The sequence below is a fragment of the Gnatocerus cornutus genome, chromosome 4 (assembly GCF_029298725.1).
Source record: "Gnatocerus cornutus isolate USDA-ARS CGAHR chromosome 4, icGnaCorn1.1, whole genome shotgun sequence".
NCBI lineage: Eukaryota > Metazoa > Arthropoda > Insecta > Coleoptera > Tenebrionidae > Gnatocerus > Gnatocerus cornutus.
Window position 1 is genome coordinate 9,698,308 of NC_142236.1, and position 23,913 is coordinate 9,722,220.

General features: G+C 34.0%; 2 protein-coding genes, 2 long non-coding RNA genes and 1 pseudogene across 9 annotated transcripts; 3 read left to right on the forward strand and 2 right to left on the reverse strand.

Annotated features, from left to right (window-relative positions):
- The first annotated feature begins 1,109 nt into the window (after positions 1–1,109).
- On the forward strand, positions 1,110–5,175 carry LOC148176378 (uncharacterized). 3 transcript variants are annotated; one of them, XM_088034539.1, is made up of 8 exons: positions 1,110–1,254; positions 1,309–1,400; positions 1,450–1,471; positions 3,618–3,817; positions 3,863–4,031; positions 4,081–4,462; positions 4,586–4,742; positions 4,791–5,175. In XM_088034539.1, exons 4-8 carry the CDS (start codon positions 3,625–3,627, stop codon positions 4,916–4,918), a joined length of 1,029 nt encoding a protein of 342 aa, XP_087890665.1. In that variant the 5' UTR covers positions 1,110–1,254; positions 1,309–1,400; positions 1,450–1,471; positions 3,618–3,624; the 3' UTR covers positions 4,919–5,175. The 3 variants fall into 3 exon arrangements, with proteins under 3 accessions (XP_087890665.1, XP_087890666.1, XP_087890664.1); XM_088034540.1 differs by lacking the exon at positions 1,450–1,471; XM_088034538.1 differs by lacking the exons at positions 3,618–3,817; positions 3,863–4,031; positions 4,081–4,462; positions 4,586–4,742; positions 4,791–5,175 and having other exon boundaries at positions 1,450–3,604.
- Positions 5,176–7,692: 2,517 nt separating this feature from the next.
- On the forward strand, positions 7,693–8,443 carry LOC148176379 (uncharacterized). Its single transcript, XM_088034519.1, has 2 exons — positions 7,693–7,952; positions 8,005–8,443. The coding sequence occupies exons 1-2, from the start codon at positions 7,937–7,939 to the stop codon at positions 8,289–8,291; spliced, it is 303 nt and encodes a 100-aa protein (XP_087890645.1). The 5' UTR covers positions 7,693–7,936; the 3' UTR covers positions 8,292–8,443.
- A 291-nt stretch (positions 8,444–8,734) lies between these two features.
- LOC148176380 (uncharacterized) lies at positions 8,735–9,065 on the forward strand. The gene is made up of 3 exons (XR_015769936.1): positions 8,735–8,831; positions 8,883–8,960; positions 9,011–9,065. It is a non-coding gene; the product is annotated as an uncharacterized LOC148176380 (long non-coding RNA).
- A 7,637-nt stretch (positions 9,066–16,702) lies between these two features.
- On the reverse strand, positions 16,703–18,591 carry LOC148176381 (uncharacterized; annotated as a pseudogene).
- Positions 18,592–21,412: 2,821 nt separating this feature from the next.
- On the reverse strand, positions 21,413–23,588 carry LOC148176382 (uncharacterized). 4 transcript variants are annotated; one of them, XR_015770027.1, is made up of 6 exons: positions 23,416–23,588; positions 23,099–23,326; positions 22,839–23,029; positions 21,997–22,296; positions 21,619–21,913; positions 21,413–21,550 (listed from the first exon to the last, which is right to left on the reverse strand). It is a non-coding gene; the product is annotated as an uncharacterized LOC148176382 (long non-coding RNA). The 4 variants fall into 4 exon arrangements; XR_015770025.1 differs by having other exon boundaries at positions 21,972–22,296; XR_015770028.1 differs by having other exon boundaries at positions 21,413–21,571; positions 21,972–22,296.
- Positions 23,589–23,913: the final 325 nt, after the last annotated feature.

The following is a 23,913-nucleotide window of genomic DNA, read 5'->3' on the forward strand; positions in this document are numbered from 1 at the left end:
TTAAATTTATTTGACATTGACATAAAAAGGTAGTTTGTATTATTCTGTATTATTTCTATAAATATAACATAATTTGCACCTATGTATTGTTGTTATTTTATTTATTGATACTGAAGAGGTTGCCAAATTTAGTCTTAAAAGAAGGTTAATACCCAAGCAACATTGACCTGTATAATAAACGCATTTTATACGCAAAAATTGTTTAAATTTGGTAGTGGTATAAAAAATTCCGGTTTATGATAAATTCCTTTTAGAAGTTCCATATAAAAAAAATTTAAAAGACGTATATGTAATATGCATTTTGTTTTATCAACGTTTATTATATTTCAGTTATTAGCAGATAATCAACGTTGTTTACAATATCAATAAAACGTTGATAAAAAATAGTTTTTAAATACCCAGTATATTATAAACCATTAAACATATGCAATATGTCAACGAGTATTCTACGATTTTTTTTTATGTGGAAAACCGTTTTTTTTGCAACAATTTGTAACTGCAACAATTTTATACGTACGTGTAATAGATGTTGAATATAAATTGTTATTAAACGTAGAGCTTTTACGTTAAAAGCCTGTATTTTTAATTACTATTTTTAATATATTCGTTTATTAAACATTGAAAAGACAATTATGTAAACCCTTCTCAAATGTGTTTAGTAAATAAACAAAACTTCTTATTTGATACATGTAGCTATGAGTCAGGTAACTTAAGTTTAAATTTAAAACACATTTTTTTATTTTAAGCAGCCGGTATTGTAATCTTAAGAAAATAATTTATTTGTATTATTAATATTATTATGCACAAAGATCGTCATAATTATGTGGACCTGGCCTATCATAAACTTTCCCTCCAAGCTATCATCTGATAGCTTGGAGGGAAAGTTTATGCATTATTTTGCTTAAAATGATAGGCGGTTTTTTTGTTTCGCTATTATGGTATTTCAAAATAAATTTAAAATCGTATCGCAGCATACCAAATTTTTTTTTGCCAGTGTCAGTATAATTAATGCTCGTAATTTTATTATTTATTAAAATAGTCTTGCAACAATGCAAGATTTTTACAACCTTCCTTACCCCATGCTTTCCCGCCATTATGCATGATGGACTATTCCACATGTGCTGTATCGGCTAGTGGTGGTGCAGAATCATCGCATGTGTAACACGTGTTCGGCTATTATTAATTAAAATTGTTGCTAAAATAACGGAACAAAGAAATCAACCTCTGTGAAAGCGAAATAGGTACTCCGCAAAGGTAAGTTTCTCACTTGTTATTACTTTATCTTTTTTTAAATCAATTTTATATTAGGTAGAAGTGTGTTGCACGTGTTTGCTGCCATTGCATTAGTATAAATTCGCAAAACGAAGCAAAGCGAGAAACGGCCTTATTTCGAAACAGAGGTAAGTTTCCCAAATTTTGTTGATTGACCTTTTATCAAATGAATTTTAGAGCACTTCCTAAACAACTACTTGTAAGACGCAGTTATTTAAATATGGCAAATTTGAACAAAAATATTAGTAAAAGACACTTGAGAAGAAAGATTGCAGCAAATGCAAAATTGGCCATTGAAAGTCTGACGTTACAAAGCAATTGCAATTTAACAAATGATCATGCCAAAAAATGTTTTGCAACTACAACCAATATTAATTTAAATGATACACCCTCGGAAAGTGTTCAAAATTTAAATTTACTTGAAAAACATTTAGTAAAAACAAATCACTTTTATAATAAACAAACGTTAACTGAAACTAAGGAACGTAACACTGAAATAAAAGCTACTAATAATTTGTATGAAAAAACCTTTATGCAGGGTTTAAAAACTTGGGCAATTAACAATAATGTTACTCATAAGTGCCTTAATGAGTTAGTTGTTCTAATAGCAGAATGTTACCCTTTTTTGCCTCAAGACGCCAGAACAATCTTAGGGACTCCAAGCTCTACTAGTACAATCAAATTAAATAATGGTGAAATGTTATATCTTGGCTTAGTTAATGGACTTAAAGAAAAATTAAAGCGTGGTTACAAGAATGACAATAGTACTGATAATGATACTGATGATCACTTGGTTATCAATTTGGAAATTAATGTTGATGGTATTCCTGTGTATAACAGTAGTAACTTAGAATTTTGGCCAATTCTTGTCCGTAGTCAAAATTTAAAAGATCAAACGCCTTTTGTTGTGGCAGTATTTTGTGGGAATGGGAAACCTGACACTTTAGAAATATTTTTAGACGATTTTATTACAGAATGTGAACTGGTCTTGAAGAACGGTTTTAATGTTTTTAATAAGCACTATGTCGTCGCAATTAAATTTTTCAGTTGCGATGCTCCCGCTCGAGCTTTTTTAAAACAAATAAAGGGCCATACAAGTATTTTTGGATGCGAGAGATGTCGTATCAAAACCATTTACGCTGATAAAAAAAGATATTATCCCGTTGATGAAGAATTTGAGTTAAGAAAAGACAGTGATTTTGAAGTTGAAACAGAAAATGACACTCATATTAAAAAAAAATCACCACTCACGCGATTAAATATAGGACTTGTCTCAATGTTTGTTTTAGATCCTATGCATCTCATTTTTCTTGGTGTCATGAAAAGGTTATTATTGAGTTGGACTGAAGGAAAACGAAATGTAAAATTTTCAAAATCTACTATTAAAAATATCGACAGTTGTATAAAGAGAAACAGAAAATTCATACCAAATGATTTTAAAAGAAAAATGAGATGTTTGAATTTTTTGAAGAGATGGAAAGCAACAGAGTTTAGATTTTTTTTGTTATACTTTGGGCCTGTACTTTTACGCTTTTCCGTTGCTAATAACGTATACAGGCATTTTTTGTTACTTCATGTGGCTATTTTTATTTTAAGTAGTAAAAAATTGAAAACTAAGTATGTGGCTGAGGCAAAATTATTTCTCATAAAGTTTGTCAAATTGTGTCCTAATATTTATGGAAAATATTTTAATTCATACAATGTTCATTCCTTAATTCACGTTTGTGATGATGTGCAGTTATATGGAGATTTGAATATTTATAGTTGTTTTGCATTTGAAAATTGTCTGGGACACTTGAAACGTTTAATTAGGGGTAAAAATCGTCCTTTACAGCAACTGAACAACAGGTTACATGAAATAAATAATTCAGTAGCAAGTAATAGTTGTAATGACAATATAGTATGTTTAAAACCTGTTCATATTTTTGACAAATCAACAAATTACTTTCAATGCTCAAAGCTACAAGTTGATGATAAATTTTTAATTTCTACATCTATTCCTGATAATATCGTGGCTGTGGAAAACAAATTATATGTTATTAAATCTATAATCTGTGTTGACAGTGTTTATAAATGTATTGGAAAAAATTTAGATATCAAGAAAATTTTTTTGTTTTTCCATTAGATTCTTCAAAATTAGGTATATATTATGCTTGGAGTGAGGGGGACCAAATTTTTTTTAATGTTTCTAATATTACAACTAAATATCTAGCATTCCCTTATAAAAACGGTTTTTACTGTTCCCCTATTCTTCATATTTAATTTTGGTTTACGTTCATTGTGTTTTCAAAATTTATAAAAATATAAAAATTTTGCTCAGTAACGTTAACTTCCATGCCTTCCAGAAGGAAGATGTATGCTGTGATTGAATTTCAAGGCAAAGAATGCTCAGTGGTGCCTTTCGAGTGGTTGACCGAAGAACAAAAGCAATGTTGGTGGCCAACTAATACAGGAAAGAAAGTTATTGAAGATTTTATACGAAATAAAAAAACACCCATGTCTCATTGGAAAAAATATGAAATTAAAAATGTTTGCTTCATGACTGGTAGGTACTGCTTTGTATAATAATTGATAACATTTGTTTTTATAGCCGACTATGCAGAAGCGGATAATTTTTTAAACACAATCATCGAGCAAAGTACCAGCTCGGATTGTACTTCCAATGAACCCTTGGTGCGGAAACTAACAGAACTAACAAAACAGACTAACAAAAGAAAGACACAAATTGACAATGAGGGGTGTAAGTCCAAAAGACAAATGTTAGTTTGATGAAAGTGTAATGTACAAACACTTATTGTACTTTTTTAGGACACAAGAATCTGAGGAAGAATTTTCTTCCGAAGAGGAAAGCTCGGTAACATCCAAACCAGACGAAAATTCTTGTATTTCCTTTGATACTACCGTGACTTACGTGTCAACACCACGCACACCAATCTCGTCTTTTCACACACCCACTCTAGAATCTCTAGAAACAAATTTCCAGGAAATACTTTTACGACGTTTAGAAAAAATTATTGCTGTTCAAGATCAACACTCTATAGTTCTGGACAATATATTACGTACCCTACAAATGCAAAACAATCATCTCATTGAAAGACCACCTGATTTTCCTAAATTGCCTGTTGCTAACAAATCAGAATACCGAGCAGTGGAGGAATTTTTAAGAAATGAAGACAAATTTGCTTACATGGTAATTCGTTTTGCTTCTCTCTGTTTGAAATGTGTTATGCCTTATCTATTTATTTTTCATAGATTAATAAATTAATGCTTTTAATATATTTTTGTCAAATTAATTAACGAAGTTTGTTTTTAGAAAAAACGTCTGTCTACCATTGGGGGGTCGAATGTGAGGAACACTACTATGAATATGTTAAAGTTTCTCTTGACCAACCAAGTTGGGATGAAATTTAATTGGTCTGGAAAGGATAAAAGACCGTTCAAAAACACAAAAATGTGTACTGTAATAATGGGTAAGTTAATAAGAAACTTCCACAAGTATTTAATAAAAATCACTTTAGAGGCAATTAAGCTAGCATATCTGGATAGCCCTGATGCAAATGAGAAAATTATTAAATCATCTATCCAAGATTGGCTAAAACTATCGAAGGCCAGGTATACGTATACGTTACAGAAAAAAGAAAAATAAAGTTTTATATTAAAGTCAAAATTTCACCAAAAATAGCAAAATATGTGATCGCTAATTGGCGGACTTTTATATAAAAATTTACTCTTGTTAATTTTCATGTCATATGTTATTGTTTCATATAAAATGTTTTTATTTTGTTAGAATGTTTTAGAGAATTACGTTGTATTTGCATTTAAGAACAATAATTTTGTTTTGTTTTTTATATTATGTTTTGATATTATATAGCAGAAAATAAACTACTATTTACTTGTTTAAAATTCGTGCAACAAAAGCATTTTATTTACCTAAAATTAACATCCCTATTAAATGTATATAAAACATCAAAATGAAACGAAATATTAACATCAGATTTATACCAAGAATTAACGTATATAATCTTCTTATTGAAAATGAAGATGAGCTATGTTTTCTAATCGAATAGTGATGTAGTTAAATCAACGTTTAAAATATACGAAAAATAATGGTATGTAGGGCGGACATTTTCCGGTATATTTATACACACAAATATACCGTATTGATACGTATGGTTAATTGTGTTTTTAAACGTTTTTTATACAAGTTCATGTTGCTTGGGTATCTTTGACTATGAACAACATATATTTTTTTTCACATTTTTTTAACACTATTTTACCTATATTTTACAACGTTGTGATAAGTTGTTCCGCGAATTTTAGGATAGCCTGTATACCAGGAGTATTAAATTACAAAAATCCGAAAATATTAACTTTAAGAAGACTTACCAATTAATGGACCCCTTTCACCCCTTGGACAGTCAGAAACAGTAAGCAACCAGCCTAAACAGGCGTTCACCTAGCATCTCCAGATCTCTATAATAAAAACAAGCCTTTTATTTCCGGCTTTATATTTTGTTGGCTTTTTACCTTAAAAAGTCATGCAATCTTGAACTATCTGAAGCAGCCCTCTAACCGAAATATGAGTTGATACGAAATTTAAAATGTCGTGTCTCAACGACCGGTGGTGTTTTGGTAGAAATTGCAACGCCATTTTCACGTTTTAGCTTCGTAAAATAAAAACGCGGAAAATTGGTGTAACGCAAAGATAAATAGTGAGGTTAGCGACCCTCTTGTGGTGTTGTTTGGCACATAAAACACTAATTGCACATTCAGGTTATGCCACTTACCCTCTTTTTACACTGTCCTGGCAGTTTTGGGGGCTGCTGGAGTCACTTTACACAAATTAAACATTCTGTTGATGTTCTTTCACCAACGCAGCCACGAGCACACGACCATTAATCAAACACTTTAGATGAGAAAGTTCCCCTAAGAGGGCCCGGATTAAATTTGGAAGGTTTGAAACTTTGCTAAAACTTTCCCCCACAATTGTGAGACACCGCTGCGGTCGCTGCAAATGCCACGTGAATGATTCTAATGATTCTGATTGGCCGAACTGGTTGCTAAGAGCATTGAGTCGTTATGGTTGTTACCAAGGCACGGGCACTCCATAGGATGAACTTTTCAGCTACTTTACCGCCATCTATAAAAATCTGGCCTTAACATAAATTATTGTTTCCGGATTCTGATCTAGGCGGCGCTAGGTATTTTAATTCAAGCGCAGCAGTCGTTGACAGATTCTTGGAATTCAAATTTGTGCAGAGTCTGCAAATTTGCACTTGCATTTTGTTTTGCGCTTTCGTTAAAAGTGTTTTCCGAATTTGCTTGTGTATTTTCTTAATTTCGTTTTAGTTTAGTGTCTAATGTAGTGATAAGGTTGTGTAGTGTAAATAATTAGTAGTTTAATTACCCAAGTTAACATTATAATGTTTGTGAAAATGACTACAGGAGGAACATGGTGTTGTGTTCCTGGGTGTGGTGATAATATCTCCAAAAAGTAAGACTGAAAATCATTTTAATACATTACGATCTAATATGAACCAATATTTTCAGAGTACACACTCCATCTGACAGAAATGTTACTAATATTTGGCTTCAGCGGATTAACAATTCCAGGATCGGCGATTCCACCAAAAACTTCAAGTTTGCTTGGGACATTTTGATTTAAAGTGTTTTTATGGAAGCACACTGAAAATTTTTCCACTGTCTGCTTTAAATTTGCCTGGTAAATAATTGTTAACTTGCGTTGATTGTGGTCAATCTTTACGAATGATTTTACACAGATAGTGTATTGGTATACATGTAATTATTGTTTAATTTATATGGAGTACCAGCGTGTACCTCCATTCTTCACATATTCTAGTTTATGCTTTTTTTTAAATGTATACGTTGGGAGATTTAATTGAATTTGATACATTTTTCCAACATACAATTTTTCCTTTAAAACATGAAGTGGATTTTATTATTCAACATTTTCTCTTAGTTGTTGAAAACGTGTTTGTTTAGTAATTAATTGATTAATCATCATATTTTGAGTTTATCATTGTATAGTTTGAACCATATGATCTTGAATTAGGTATTGAAAATTGGGATGTGTTAATACAGTTATCATAACTCATTGTTTCCAGTACTTGTTATTGCGTTTATTACTTTTTAATATACACTTTTATTTTATATTTTGTTTTGTTCTAATTTCTATTAAATCCATAAAAAGAAAAAATAGCAAAGATAAAAACCTATTCTTAAAATAGCAAAGACAAAAACCAATGTTTTAGTTAGCAAAGACAAACACCACATTTGGTGTGGTTGTTGTCTAGACTCTTCAAAATAGTACGGCCAGATTTTTATAGATTGCGCTAAATTCGGTATCAAAATGAGAGTGATAGAGTGGCCTATCTATACTCTAACTAATCTAAGGTTGTTACAAACTTACAAACTGCGCAGACAAATGTGTGGTGTTGTCACATTATCATTCTCCAAAACGTTCAAATCAGTTGTAAATGCGAGCCCAAGAATTGATTTAACACTAATTGAAGCCAGAGGACATCAATTTTCTACATTACGTACATCAGGTCCAGGTACCATCATCAGCTATAAAGAATAAACAAACTGAACTGTTTTCATCAGGAATGAACAAGTTCTCCATTAACAAAATATCGAAGATAATATGCCAGGAAAGAAAGGTATACTAAAATAATGATTCCCTAAACCGAGTTAACACATTCAATTATCTAGGAATAAACAAGAGATTCTCTTGTCTAGATGAACAGGCACAAAATGGAAGGATGAACGCTCAAAATAAAGGACAATGTAAAGTTTTGAGATGTGGACTTATACATAGATGGATAGACCAGAGTTCTAGCGAAAAATCGCCAAGAAGAATGAATAACGAAACCGATAATCAATCAACAGGAAGAAACTGGAAAATGTTATCTGTGAATGGATCACACCGGGGGAAAACTAATCGTTTGCAAGATTGGCTGTTCCCAACATACATAAAACTATTCAAGAACATCAGTTAAAGTGCAGTGTACGTACTACTAAGAAATAAAAATTCCAACAGCGATTTTTGGGTTATTTGATCTTAAGTGAAACTACAATAAAAATAATAGTAATACTAATCGTAATTCAATTTTAATTCTCCCCACAAACACTTTGGCGCTAGTGTTTTCATTCCGCCTACTACACCGTACTTACTCATCTAAAGTGTTTGATTTATGCACACGACCTTCACACGACCTCAACGGCACGCTGGCCATTTTGTGATCAAAATCACCAAAAGAGGGCTCTGAAGTTGCTAAAATTAAGGTCACTAGATCAAAGTGTCTGTTTTATAAGGTACCGCTGTTAGTTTTCAGTGCGCAATTCAAGAGAGACAGATATAGTCCATAAATCAATGGGTTAGAACGAGACGCAAGATTCTAGGGAATTGTCATAAATTTGTTGACGTAAAATTTGTCATTGACAAAATTTAAGGTTATCTTAAATTTATTTGTTTAAAATACACTTAAATAAACCGTGGGTACAAAAAGAAAATTGGTTCCAACATTATAACAGACTATGTGAATACGTAAGAGGTGAGCGAACCGACATTAGAACCGATTTCATTTTAGCACGTTAAGGAGGTGCAACACTCAGAAACGGTCTCGGACTTCAAGCACTGTCTTTTCTAATCTCCAACGATTCGACTTGTATGCAGTAACGCCCTAATTAGAATATGCTATTAGCACTTATATTGTAGCTTCTCCCGACGATGTAGTAACAATGATGAGATGTTAAAGTAACTGAGAGAAAGCACTGCACAAATGGAAGTAGCAAATACATGAGCAGAAAATGAAGTACATGAGATATTTTAAAGGGGCTATTAAGAAGAAAGAATTTACAAGTTTGAAGAAGTAGACATGTTTAAGATCTTGAATGAGTTTATGCAAAACAACTGCAACAAAATGAATATCAAGAACAAATATTAAGGTTATGTTAAAATTATTTACTTAAATCACCCTGAAATACAAAATTACATCTATTTTTAACACTACAGGAGACCATTTGAATACGTAAGGAGTAAACTAACATTTCGATCAATTCCATTGAAGTGCGAATAATGTATTTTAGTGCTTTGTTCGAGTTCTTGAGCCTCCAGCGTTGTATTTGGCAGTGTTTCAACGATTCGACGTGTATACAGTAAGAGCATAAATGTAATTTGTTATAAATACTTTATATATTGTGTACTTTAGCGAGAATGTAGAATTATCATATCTAAAGAAAAACTGAGAGCAATGGAACATGGAAAATAGGAGGGGCACATATAGTGAGGAAATAAATGAGCAGTATATGAAATAGTCAAAAGAAGAATTCTGAAACAACAACTACAAATGCAATCAAGAAGAAGTAAAGAATGTGGAAAGAAATTCAAGAACTTAAGGATGAACAACACTGTATGCAGATTGTTGCAATGAAACCTTGAAATTTTTATATAAAGTAACAAGAACCAAGTGCAAGTTTATAAATGAATAATGAGACTGATATTAGTCATAATTGTGAGTAAAACAATAAGATGGTGTAGAGGAACTGCTCAGTAGGTGAGAAATATATGTATTCACTAAGAACTGGGGTAGCAGTAGTTAAGAGACATCAAAGTTTAAGGACCTTCGTACGTCACATTAAACTATAGAACCAGTTTTGCATATCTTATGTATATTTCATGTCCCATTGCATTTTCCCATTCATTATGAGGAAGTAGCAGCGGCTTCAAACCAACCATCTTCTGCCGCTGATGTTGAAAGCGATGGTGTGTCTTCCTCATGAGACTGTATATCTGCACTGTTCAAGTGATGAGTGCAATGACTGTGTCTTGTCCACCTGCTAGTTTATGAGGCCCCGCTGTTACATTAAGGATAGCAGTCAGTTGGTCCTACAACACATTTTGAGAACGTTTACCGTTGAGGCCGATATACTTACACTTTACAATATCATTGCTTGTGTTTTAGGCATTTGAAATAATATTTCTGTCCATAACGCAGGTTTTGTGATGTACCACATGTGAGTGGTCTTCCTTCTTCCATTTTCTTGCCCATAGATTTGATTTTCAACTCATATTAACAATAAGATGAACGAGTTATTCGCCTGAATGCAAGAAGTTCATGTTGGTATTGGGGCTATTGAAACACAAAAGCGATTGAAGACAAATTGGGGGAACATTATTTAAATTTAGTTCACGGAATTCGTAAACTAACAGGTACAAAATTCCATAACCTTATAAGAAGTACTCAAGGGTTCATATACAAAAACCAACTTTAGTATTCCCCCAATACGTGCTGCTTAACCAATGTCACAATGATTGTCGGCTTCGAGAGGGCTTCCATCTACCTTCTATTTCGAGTTTTCTGAAATTAGTGGAAAGTCGTCGTACATAAAACGTCAAATAGTATTTACTTACGGCGGAGGAAACGAATACACCATAACGATTCGTGTTGAGAAATCGCACATTCAAACCATTTTACTACAAACGATATTTGACAAGAATTGACAGTTCATAAAGCAATGTGTCCACACAAACAACACAAAATTTAGTGCGCATGTAGAGATAGACAGAAGATATCGTTGTCTTTCATTTTGTCACTAACAGCGGTACCTTATAAAACAGACACTTTGATCTAGTGACCTTAGCTAAAATCGTAAAGTCGCTAGAGCAAAGTTTCTGTTTTATAAGGTACGGCCAATGTTTCTCGGTGCGCGATTCAAGGGAATTGTCATAAAATTGTTGACGTAAAATTTGTCATTGACAAAATTTAAGGTTATCTTCAAATTATTTGACGAAAATACACTTTTTGGTAATTGTAAACGTCAAATTAACATTCAATTGACATCTTCGGAAACATTATATTTACAAGCGCCCCGGACGTTTACGCCCGCCGTGCGGTAAAAATTGCCAAAATCGTCTGCTCTTCAGATGCGTTTATAAATTAAAATCACTTTACCATAATAAAGATTGGTCAAACAAGTGGAATCTACCTAAATTATTATCTCAATTAGGACAATATTTCTATTTTTAAAGTCATATTGAGACTTTTTTTATACCGCGCCATCTTGTGTACTTTTTGTGCACTAACTACAAAATTGACAGAATTGACAGATGATGGAATTTATAAATGTCAGATGTGACAGTTCTCATAAATTTTGAAAAACCCAATTATTTAAATTAATTTTTAATAATCTATAGTAATTGACATTTCAAATTAACTTTTCGCGCGCTATGGTCTGTCATTTGTCAGCTGAGAATTGACACAAGTGTGATAGAATTGTGTCGGTATTTTCTATTGTCGTTGCTCTTGTTGTTGTAATAGACTTGTTGTTGTTGTTGTAATAGACTTGTTGTTGTGATAGACTTGTTGCTGTTGTGATAAATTTGTGTGTGTTGCTAAATAATACGGAAGTGTTGTGAAAAAGAAATAGCGTAAGTATTTAATTTATAATTATAAAACACAAAATTATATGTTTTTTTTAGGAGCGTCAATATGTATTTAAAGCTGTCGGCAATTTTTTCATTTTTAAAAGCATCTGTTACAAGCCGATGCTTTGTTGAAGGTGAAGCTGTTCTAGAAGCCGACCATTTGATTTCATGTGGCGTACAGGAGAAGACCAACAACACTTGGAATCTACTGGCTTTTTGCGTCCAATCCAGTGCCATAAAGTCAGACCCACATGAAATCAACGAAGCTTTAAAAATTTTAGTGGATCAGAAAATAGCAGACATTATTGAATGTAGATGCAGCTGTAAGGCTGGGGTGTCAGGAACCTGCAAACATATAGCAGCAACGCTTTTATTTTGCAGCAGGTTGTAATCAAACTAATTTATTAAATGGCCTCATCATGCCTATCGCAATTGTCAGAGTTCTACAACTCTTGTTTTACTTTCAGGTCCTTTGCTGTTTGTGTTTTTTTGTTTCAGGAAACCTCTAGAAAATCTTGACGAACTTTCATGCACGGATACCCCATGCGCCTGGAAAGAAAAAAAGAGGAAAGTGGAGGACACCTATGTGGCACCCAAGATACATATAAGACTGGTACGTCAACTCCCTACTGTAAAAATGTGTCCGATTTTTGGGTCCAGATAAAATCTCACATAGATGGCGACACTCTAGCGAAGGACTGTCATGTAATTGTCAATTTGGGATTTTGAGGTTAAGAAAATGTTGAACTAATCTTCATACGAAACAATAGTTTTCTAGCATTACGAGATGTTTAAATTTACAAGAGTTTTTGAATCGAACATGAGTATTTATTTAATGGTAAGTTTTTCATGGCCGTTTCTTAAAATTTAAAGAATAGAGTTCTTACCTTTTGTTTTTTTTTGTTTTACGAGAGAAAAGGGGAAACCTTCAAAAGGGTCATCTGCGAAGATCTCGAGTGCAAGATGGACTGTGAGATTTTTACCCACTAAGACCCCTCTCTGTCTCAACGTCCACGGCGGACGAAAAATTACACTAACTTTGCCAATTTGGCAAACTTTTTAGAATGCCTCATCTCTCCACTTCGTCGTTTACTTTCCTTTTTGCAAGAAATGCTCATTCTGAGCATTAGGAAGGAATAAATAACTTTTTTTGTTATTTCAAATCTGTGCTCAATGCATCCAACATAGTGTCGAATTTTTGTCCTGTCTAACCTTTGTAGTAGCTCAGTCAACGTATTGTGCTTCAGATCTTCTTTGAGTACATTGTTTATGACTGCCTCTACCTCTTGCAAGAGTACCAAAAGTTTTCTTGAAGGAAAGACCAAATGCCCCCGACTTCTCAAAAAAATGAAGGTATTAAATGATTCAATTCCATCACCAATTATCGTATCAACACATAGTGGACATCTGTCTGTTTTATGTTTTCGGGCTATATACCCACAAAGATACGCGAAAGCTTCTTCACTGTCTTCAAAGGTCAGATACTCTGCAGAACCAATCTCATTGTCTAAAATGCTGTCCAATTGAAGATCTATACGATGTTTTGTTAAGTCTGTTTTTTCTAGACTGCCATAATTAAAGAGATCCTCTGAGTTGCCTAACAACGTTTCGAGCATCTCTCCACCAGTAACGTTGCTGCCTCTAGGTGGTTTAACGAGTGAATAGAGGGACATCAGTCTGAAAATTTGACCCACTTGCGAGGATTCAGGGTTGTTATTGGAACCTCCACACTCACGTAAGAGTCCAAAAAAATGTTCTAGTGGATCTTTTATTCCATCGGCGGTAGACCGAGTTAAAAAATATTCCGGTTCTGCACAAGACTCCCACAACTCCAAATAAATTAGAAAATCTTCTAATTCCCTTTGATTATCTGAATTAAGTTTAAGACCATTCAAAGGCGAATTCGAGTTTAGGATGTCGGCCATATTATTAATTCGTTTGCAAAACTGGACTGTTGGCTCAACATCTTCAAAGCCTGGAGTCTTTTTGCATTTCAAAATTGTTAGAGCATCCGAAACAGTGTTGCTGAAGAGCTGAAATGCGAACCGACTTGTCATCTTTTCATGATTCTGGGGATCCACATGTTTTACTGTCAATTTGGGGGCTAATTTGAATTCATGATTTGCATCATACTCCAACAATCTTTCAAAGTGAGCCAATTTGACACAACCCTCTGGAACATGAAATTGTTTCTTTGCAACTAGTCTATTTCTGATGCATTTCAATAAATGCACAAAATCAAAGCACATTCTTAACCGTCTTTGATCATTGCATGGATGCATGCACCACGGTGAATCAGGGCTGCTCCCAAATGCTTCCACATCGACCGGTTCCATGTGGCTCCATCCGACGTTACAACATCCACAAATAATCCTGCTGCTTCACACAGAGTTGTTGCTTCTAGAATCAGCTTGGAAAGAATATTCCCTGAGATGTTGCCTTTTGTTAAGAAACAACCAAGGGCTTGCATGTGCTTTCCCGCAAGAGACTGGAACATAATCACAAGCACATGATCACCCAATTGATCTCTCATTTCTATTGGCGTATGTTCCCCCAAATCGACAAATCCTATAATTTGTAACCTGTTCTTGTCAAAATGCTTGCTTGGGGTTATCTTGCATTCATCCACAATTAAGGTTCCATGACGTTCATATTCAGGGATATGTACACATTTGGTTTTTATGAGCTCAAACATCTTGGTTTGAAACCCATAACTGCTGTCAATGTGCCGAATGTATCCTGCTAACGTGCTTGGAGCAGGCAATGGAAGCAGCTCTCGTGTTCTTAAGTGGCGATACAACTTGAGACTTTTAATTCTAATTAGAATGCATGAATATATCCATTCTTTTGAATATCGCTTCCCTTTTACTCTTTTGGAAGCCGTGTCTAAACAAGTTTGAACCACCAGTTTTTGACTCTCAGGAAGTTTAGAAATCATGTGTTGCAGTTGTTTGCCCGCCGTTACTTCTTTTTCAAGGGTGTGGATGCTTTCTTTCTTTTTACAAACCTGCTTCTTTAGTTGCCTGCATTGACGCTTTACTTTCTTTTTCTGCAGAACAAGGTTTTGGTTCTGCTTTTGCGTTCGTTTGTATGCTTTTAATATTTTTTTCCGTAACAGAGCACATTGTTGGCAACGCTTGGTGTTTATTCTGAAATTGTTACCTTGACAGAATTTGCTAAATTTACCAGATATTCCAGTTCCATTGCAAATCGTTGAAACTTCCAATGTCTGGACAAGTTGTAAAACGTCCTCTAAAGTTACTAAGGTTTTGCGAAATGGGCATATTTTACTGTTAACCAGCATCTCTGTCTTCTCTTTTCCAATCACAATGGCTTTATCAATAATTGGAACTTTATCAATGATGTTAATGTGGCTAACTACTATCTCCTGTGGAGTGTGATGAATGCCCCATTGCAATGGTAACAAAGTAGATAGATCTGCAATCTTGTTTTTAACTTCGTTAAAACAGGCCAAGGAGGAGGACATAAGCGGAGGTGGAGAGAAACTAGGGAAAAATATATTATGAGCATTATTTTCGTTAAACTTAACTATTAGCTTTATGTACTAACCATGTACATATTACACATGAAGATGATTCATAAAATTGGAATAGTAAACAAATCTCAAAGACTAAATTAATTGAACATACTTAAAGTAATACATGTGTGCTGAACACGACTAATTTTTTATATGTATGGTTATCCGACAGTATGCAATGTGCAATGTCTCAAAACTTTTTCCCCACTTAATTTTTGAATTTTTCTTATGATTTTTTTATTGCAAAAGAATGTACATATTTAAAGCATTTTAGTTGGTCTTTTTTTAAATTCTCTTATGTGGAAGCAAAAATATGTGGAGTTTTGTAATGCACGGGATAATCCGCAACCGGATAATCGAAGTTCTACAGTAGATATCGTTTCACCTTTGGCAATTTATAGTTAGTTGTAGTTCACTTATAAGAGAGCAGATTTATGAAAGAGTTTATCCACCTTGGAGCTATATAACAATTAGTATATACATACTGTATAATTATAGGAACAAAAAATATTCACAAACCTCTTAGTATTCTTAAAATCACTCGCATTTAACTTTAATGACCTCGGTAATTGTTGTAAAAGAAATATGGATAAGTTCAAGACCGACGATGTTCAAAAATCATTGCTTGTCGATCAAGGTAGTTGGGAGTGGAAGATAAAAAGAAGAAACAGAATAACAGGTTTGTGTAGTACTATACTTCAATGTAGTAAAAATATATAAATGTGAATCTATTTAAGGATCATCTTGCTACGCAATTTTTACATTTAACAAAACAGATTGGTCGACAAAAATTAAGAACTTCTTTAATCCCAAAACAACAACCACTAAAGAGATGGCGCATGGACTAGAGCAGGAGGACATGGGAATAGAGGCATTTGCAAGGATGAATCCTAAGTACGATATAAAAAAAAGTGGGACTTCTTATATGTGAAGAATATCCCTGGTTGGCTTATTCGCCAGATGGAGTGGTTTTTGAAAATGGAAAACCCACCAGAATTATCAAAATTAAATGCCCTTATTTAGGTAAATGCCGTTGTAAAATGTGATAATATAATGATGACGTTTTACTGTTCTTATGGTTCTAGGAAAAACCCTGAGTGGGGTTGAAGTTATCACAACTTTGAAATATTTAAATGCAGATCGGACTCTAAAGCAACGGCATTCCTATTATGCCCAAGTGCAACTTGGGATGGCGCTTTTTAATGTGTCTTATTGCGATTTTGTGATTTATTTTTCAGGTGAACAAAATTATTTGCATTTTGCCAAAAAATTGATTGAAGTGTCAACAGACAAATATTTTAAAAATATGTTCCACCATCTGTGTAAATAGTTCGATGTTGTAGGGTAAGTTCAATGATAAATAAAGATATTTAAACAATAGACATTTTAATTTCATAAATAAGTTTTGCCTTTTACTCATTTTGCCATTTAAAATGTATCACAATTTATTCCGTTAAAAAAAGATCATTCCTTAAAATGGGACTACTCAAATTAACAATACCGCATATAACACAAAAAATTTCATTTATAATAGGTACTAAATGAGAGGGAAAAATATTTTTGAAAATTCTGAATGTTTTTATTCTCGCATTTACTCTTTCAATATGAACTCGTGCTGCAGCGATTTTTCTGTTAGCAACCGCCTCATTTTTATTAAACTGCTTCTTTTTTCTCAAGAAAGCAGGTCTTACAAGAGTAATTCCGAAATTATCACAAAGTTTAGCAATCAAAAACCCTTTGTCTACCATTACTTGGTCCATATAAGGCTCAAGTTTTTCAACTTATTTTCAATTAATTCAATTTTCAACTTTTCAATTAATTTTGACTGTTCAAAAATCACTTTATCTGAAGTCCTTTCTCCATAGCAAGGACTGATATAACATATAAAACCCGCAGGAGTGACCGCAGTCATGAATTTTAATGTGTGGTGCTTTTTGTAATGCGAATACATTTTTATCCTGCAGCATAGTTTTTTAGGTGTTTGTGCATACATTTCAATGCAATCTAAAACTATTCTAACACGCTGATAATCTTGAAAACAAAGCGGTATATTTTGCCAAAAATTTTCTCTTGACGGTAAGTAAATGTATGTACTCAAGATATCATTTAATACACCAATCATCTCTTAAAATAAGTTTTTGCATGTTATACTAAGATTTTCGAATAATACACTTAACGCTGAGAAGGTGAGATCCAATTTCAACTTCAGGAAAACTAAAATAATACGATCCTTAACTGAAAGTCTTTTACATCTTTTATCTTTATGGAATTTGGAAACTAATAAAATTAAAATGTTTAAAATTGTGAACGAATTAATTCCTGTTAATACGTTTAAAGCTTTGTCGGAGATTATGAACTGGGAAATGGAACCCCAGTTGGTATTGACCTGAACCCCCACATTTTGATTTTCCGTAAAATCTGTTTGAGTTCCAATGTCTCGGTATTTATTCTTTTTCATTTGGAGATTGAGCTTTAGTGAAATCTCTTGTAGACACTTCTGACAAGTTTAATAAAATATCGGCAACTTTTAATTCTCTTGCATAGGTTTCAGTAGATTGTGCAGTTGACTCATTTGCAGTCATTGTTTCACCCTCCTTTTCGGCCTTGATCTGTAAATTTATAACAAAATTTTAAGGTAAACAACTCAACGAAAGCCTAACCTGCCGTCTTTTTAACAATCTGTCTAATCGAACGATATTTCGCCTTGTAGTCGTTTCTATTTTAATTTTCGCTTGAGGTAGAGCCTTTGAAGGTATGGCTGTATGCTTTAAATACCTTTTAGCGTAGCCTTCTAAAAAGAACATAAGTGTTATAAAAAAGGTCATAATTTAAAATGGGTACGTCGTTTAATATTTCCTTCATTTACTTACTTACCCTCACTTGGAGTCATATAATCCGTTTCATCAAAGTGTCGCGAACAAACTCTCATATTTACAGTCACAGATTTTCCCATCTTCAACTTAGTTTCCCACACTTTTCTACGACTTACAAGTGAAGACTCGCCAAATTCATCTTCTTGTACTACCTTTTGCTCCCCAGGCGGGAAACGATGAATGATAATTTGGAATTTTTGTTGTAAACAGCATTACACCCATAAACGCAACAGTTGGCATTTGATTTTCTATAGTCCTTTTTGGTTGCCATACTTATTATTACCGCATTTGAGTTGAACGCAAAATAAAATAATGAAAACAAGGAACCTAACTCCAAAACTCCGTAGGATTGCGCCTATGTATTCAACAACTATCACACTTCGTCATCACGTGACCATAATGCATATGCCGGCCACTAGAGGTCGCTTCGGTAAACAAGAACCATCGCCAACTTCATCCATATGCGCTGACGCTTATATCAAGCCTGTTCAATAGCCTCTCAAAGTTGTTCCCGTCAAGTAGGCCGTGACGTAGTTGATGTACGTAAGAAAGCGCCGTCTACCGTCACTTTGTGGCAAAATTACATGACGCGCTTTCTGACATTTGAATCACTTTTTTGTATTCATTTTGTATTTTGCACATTATTTTGTTAAGTACAACGGTTTCACGATGGGTAGAAAGTGTTTTTTGTGTGGAAGACAGGAGGAACCATTTTTCAGTATTCCAGCGGATCAAAAAATTCGAAAAAAATGGTTAAACCTATTAAAACCAGTGTGTGGTATGAAAGATTCACAAAAAACTGTAATAAATCCATTAAAACATTATTGTTTTAGATGTAAGCAAAATCAGCGATTACACGGTATTATGCTCCGAGCATTTTGAAGATGAGCATATCAGGCGCGTATCAAAAAGAAGGCGTCTGTGCAAAGATGCGCTTCCCATTTTAAATGTAAGAATTTTTTAGATCAAAATGTTCAGCTTCACATAAGAAGCTTTTATTACACGCCTTAAATGTGTGATACATTTTTTGCCGTGGTATGGGGCGTGGAGTGAATGAGTTTGTCTTAAATGTTCTGTTTACGTTCACTTAAATTAACTTGCAATGGTCTAGATATGACCTCCTTACTATGGTTCTGCGAAAGATTATCAATGGTTTCGAAATTGCCAAGAACTCTGGTATAAATTATTTTTAGGTAGTCCAAAAGCATGGTTTCATGCGTAAGCAAGTATAAGATCTGGTACGATACTTTTTGAACACTCTTTATGATTTTACAAAACCGTAATTTATGATTTGCATTGAGAGAAACTTAGTTTTTCAACAAAGGCGCACTTTCAAGAACGAATTCAAGTTTGAACCATTTGCACGCATGCGTGAATTAATCATGAGAAAACAAACGAAAATATCCCGTCGGTTTAATTCGTTAAGTTGCGAAATCCATTTTGAATTTTTTTAACTAAGCTCGAGAAATCTTAATTGTTTTTTTATACTTGTCAAATCTGAGATTGAAAGACTTGGAAACTAAAAATAGAATGTTTCTTAATTCTGAAATAATGATACATAAAATAATTCAACGCTAATAAACCAATTTATTCAAAAATGGAGTTAGCAACGACTTAAACCGACGATACCTTGAAAGGTCTAGAAAGTAACTTGTGTTAAACCACTTTTACATTTACGGTAAAAAAATGTGATGTCTAACAATGAAATTGTTATAGAAAGTTTATCCAGGGTTTGATCGTTTATAAAAACTTTTATCTTAGTTAAAAAAGGACAAATTTCGTTTTGGTTTTCAATTTTGTAGTCAGGAAAGAATTGATTGCAACATGGTAGGTAGCATGGGCTCCTTTTTTTCATCACCCTGGTATAGGTAGCTTTAATTAATTTGGATTCCCATTTCGTACTTTATTATAAGCTTATACATTTCAGATTCCCATTAATCCTACTGATCCCGCTGATTCCACTAATCTTGCTGAGCTCGCTGAACTTGCCGATTCCACTGATCTTGCTGATCCCACTGACCTTGTTAATCCCATTAATCTTGCTGATCCGACCAATTCTACGAACCCACCCAATATTGTGTCGTCAATTCCAATCCCAATTGTTAATCAAATACAATTGGACAACGACAAAGAAATACGGGATCTCAGATATCAATGCAAAGTGTTAAAATTAAAACTCAAGAGAAAGCAAGAGAAATACAACAAGTGTTTTTCAAAAGTTAGTCACTTAAAGGAAGAGCTGGAGGCGTTAAAAAAGAAATGGAAAACCTTTAACATTGACAAGATCATCGACAGGGCTAACAACTCAGATGAGAAAGCAGTATTTCTCTTGGACCTTCTTCAAAATTACAGCAAAACAGTACCAAGATGGTCGGAATTGATGGTCCGAATGTGTACTATTTGGAGGTATTGCTCGCCGAAAGGATACAATTTTTGTCGCACCCATCTTGTGAAATTGCCATCAAGGACCACTATTTCAAGATTTGTCGGAGAATATAAAGGACAAGATAACCTAATTAAAGAGCGATTGTTAGCCGAAGTGGCCCACTTAAAAAAACCTGTGGAGAGAATATGCTCTTTGATTATGACGGGAAAAAGTGCAGTACAGTCGAAATGACGATAAAATTTATGGCCTGGAAACTGCAGGAACACACGTAGTCGGAGATAAACCTAAAACAGCAAATAAGATGCTTTGTTTTGTGGTGTATGGTCTGTGTACCAAATATACTATACCTGCAGGGTACTTTTTCCATGCGTCATTAACGACAAACGACCTGTACTTATTAGCGAAGAAAACATTGCAGCTTTTAACGGATTGTGGATTTCTTGTTTTGAGGTTCGTGACTGACAATATTTCCACCAATGTATCGCTTTTTAAAAAATTTGGTAATGGGACACTGCAAAATTCCATTAGTCACCCAGTTTTAGAGCATATTCCGCTGTTTCTAAGCTTTGATTATTGCCATGCTCTGAAAAATGCTAGGAATTTATTCTTAGACCACGACATGTTGTCGTCACAGGGGAAAATAACATCATCATATGTAAAAGAACTTCATCTTTTACAGAAGGATATGCCTGTAAAACCGGTGAGAAACTTGTCATATAAACACCTTTATCCCTCCAACCTTGAAAAAATGAATGTGTTAAGGGCGATACAAGTTTTTTCGCCTGCAGTAACAGCGTCACTCAAGTTCCTTAAAGAGGCTGGAGATAGTCGTTTTGCTGAAGTGGACAGTTCCATTGTGTACATGGAGTATATGTACAATTTTTTTCAATTGCACAATGTGTCTAGCAGGCGACATTATATTCATACGCTAGATAGTAATGTTGCACCTTACGTGGATGTATCTGATGAACGTCTTCAATGGCTAGACGACACATTTCCCAAGTACATTGACGACGTACAAGAAACTTCCAGAGCTGCAGGATTTAAAGGCCTTACTAATGAAACTGCGCATGCACTTAAATTTACTGCAAGAAGTACATACTTATGTATCAAATTTTTATTGGAGCAAGTCGGCTTCTATTATGTTTTGACGAGGTCGTTCAGTTCCGACGCTGTGGAAGCTATGTTTTCGCATGTTCGCTTAAGAGGGGGTTCCAACGATGCCACTGATGCAAGGACAGCCGATTATGCCTTACGTCAAATTCTTCGATGTGGCATTGTTAAAGCCACTAAGACGTCAAATACAGCCGAACACATAGATTTTATAAGTTCTGCAACCATGGCCCGTTCGACTTCAAACAGAGACCCAGACTGTCGCTCTCACAATGAACTTTTGCCTATAGAATTAAGATTGAAAATATTTGGTTTGAAAACAAACAACTTGCCACAAATTACCATTTTTTCGGCATCCATAGCATACCTGGCAGGTTATATAATTAAGAAGATAGAAGATCGATTACACTGCGATCCCTGCGTAGCACCTCTACTTTCTACAACTACTCCAGGGCCCCTTTTGCGACTAATTTCCTTGCATGATCGAGGCGGTTTAATTTATCCAAATGATGTTTTTGTGGCAATAATCCAAAAAAATTGCTGAAATAATTGACGAAATGTTGCCACACTTACAACACGAAAAACCATGCCAATCCATATGTGAACATCTTTTTCCGTGCCTAATCATGAATCCAATTCTCTCGTGCGAAGAACATAGAAGTGAAGTCTGTAAATTGATTCTTTTAACGACAGCAAAACCAGTTCTAGGAAATATATGTTTCAACACACAAGATTCAGCAAAAAGAATAGTTTTGCACCACAAACCGCAAAGTCGAAAAGTTTTAAAATTGTAAGACTCCTTAATCTTATCTCTTTTCAATTTGTTTCTTGTTAATCCCTAAATACTCGTAAAATAATTTTGTTGTTTAGTACTTTATCAAATTCGTTGGCTTAGGTCGTTAAGTTGTCAAGTCCATTTTGAATTTTTTTAACCGAGGTCGAGAAATCTTAATTTTTTACATATTTGTCGTCAAATCTGGGATTTGAAATTTGGTGAATGAAAATAAAATATTTCTTAATTCTGAAATAATAACACATAAAAGGATCCAACGCTGTACTATTCTGTTATCATGTTTATAAAAATGGACTTAGCAACTTAACAACTGAAGCCGATGAAATATTGATTTTGAAGAGTAAAGAGTCCAGTTTAAATCTTGTATCTTATTTTTGCTTTTTTTTGCTTGGTAAGACAGCGTCTTAGTTATTAACCTTTGTTGCTTTCCACATTTTAATCGTCACAATTTTCCATTACTTCAGTCTCGTTCTCCTTAACACTAGTCCTGACTTTCCATTCTTCAACATATATTAGTTTTATATGCCATTGCAGATCATCCTGTCCTTTTCTGGGTGGTGACATGCAACTTTGTGCTTTATTTGACCATCATTCTTCTCTTATATGACTGAAAGATTTGTAATCAATGGATATATTCTCTAGCTGTAACCATTGTGGAAAATTCCGGAATACTTACTTTCCCCATTTAATTTTAGGTTTCCAGACGAACTGCACACGATAATACAACCAAAAATACCATCGCTTGTTGGCTTTGTCCAAACCTCTTCATCGGTTGCTACTATTCGGTTGTGTTGCTTGTTATTCTTTTTTCCTCATTCAACAAAAGCATCAGAAGAACACAAGACAAATCTTCATTACTCTACATCGATGTAAAAGACATCAGTTTAGTCCAAAAATTGCAGTTCTGCCCAAAAATTATGAGAACGCACAAAATGGAATATTTAAATGGTTAAAAACGCAAAGAGAAAACATTTTTACTCAAACCTAACCTACCAGTGAAAAGTGAAAACACTTGGCAACTGCTGTCAACGTGGCAAAAACGTTGAAAATTAGTAAGTTTTTTCGTCGTTGGGGTCGCTGGCATATGTACAGCGTTTGACCTTGAAGGAACTTTTTTCATAGGTAAAAAATCAAAATTGAACAGGCTTGGTATAAGATGGAGTCGGCGATGCAAGAACACACACAATAGTTATTTACAGTCGCGTGTGGTAACTTACATTTTACAGCGCGAAATCAGTTTGAAGCACGACGGCGTAGCCGGAGTGCTTTAATGATTGAGCGCTGTAAAATGGTTAAGGCACAAGAGTTGTATTATACTTTTTGACCGAAAAATTTTAATTTAAATAATTGGGTTTTTCAAAATTCATGAGAACTGTCACATCTGACATTTATAAATTCCATCATCTGTCAATTCTGTCAATTTTGTAGTTGGTGCACAAAAAGTACACAAGATGGCGCTGTATAAAAAACGTTTTAATATTACTTTAAAAA

Bases quoted from the DNA above. Each gene is read 5' to 3' on its own strand.
- LOC148176378 (XM_088034538.1), top strand. From the start codon at position 1,493: ATGGCAAATTTGAACAAAAATATTAGTAAAAGACACTTGAGAAGAAAG.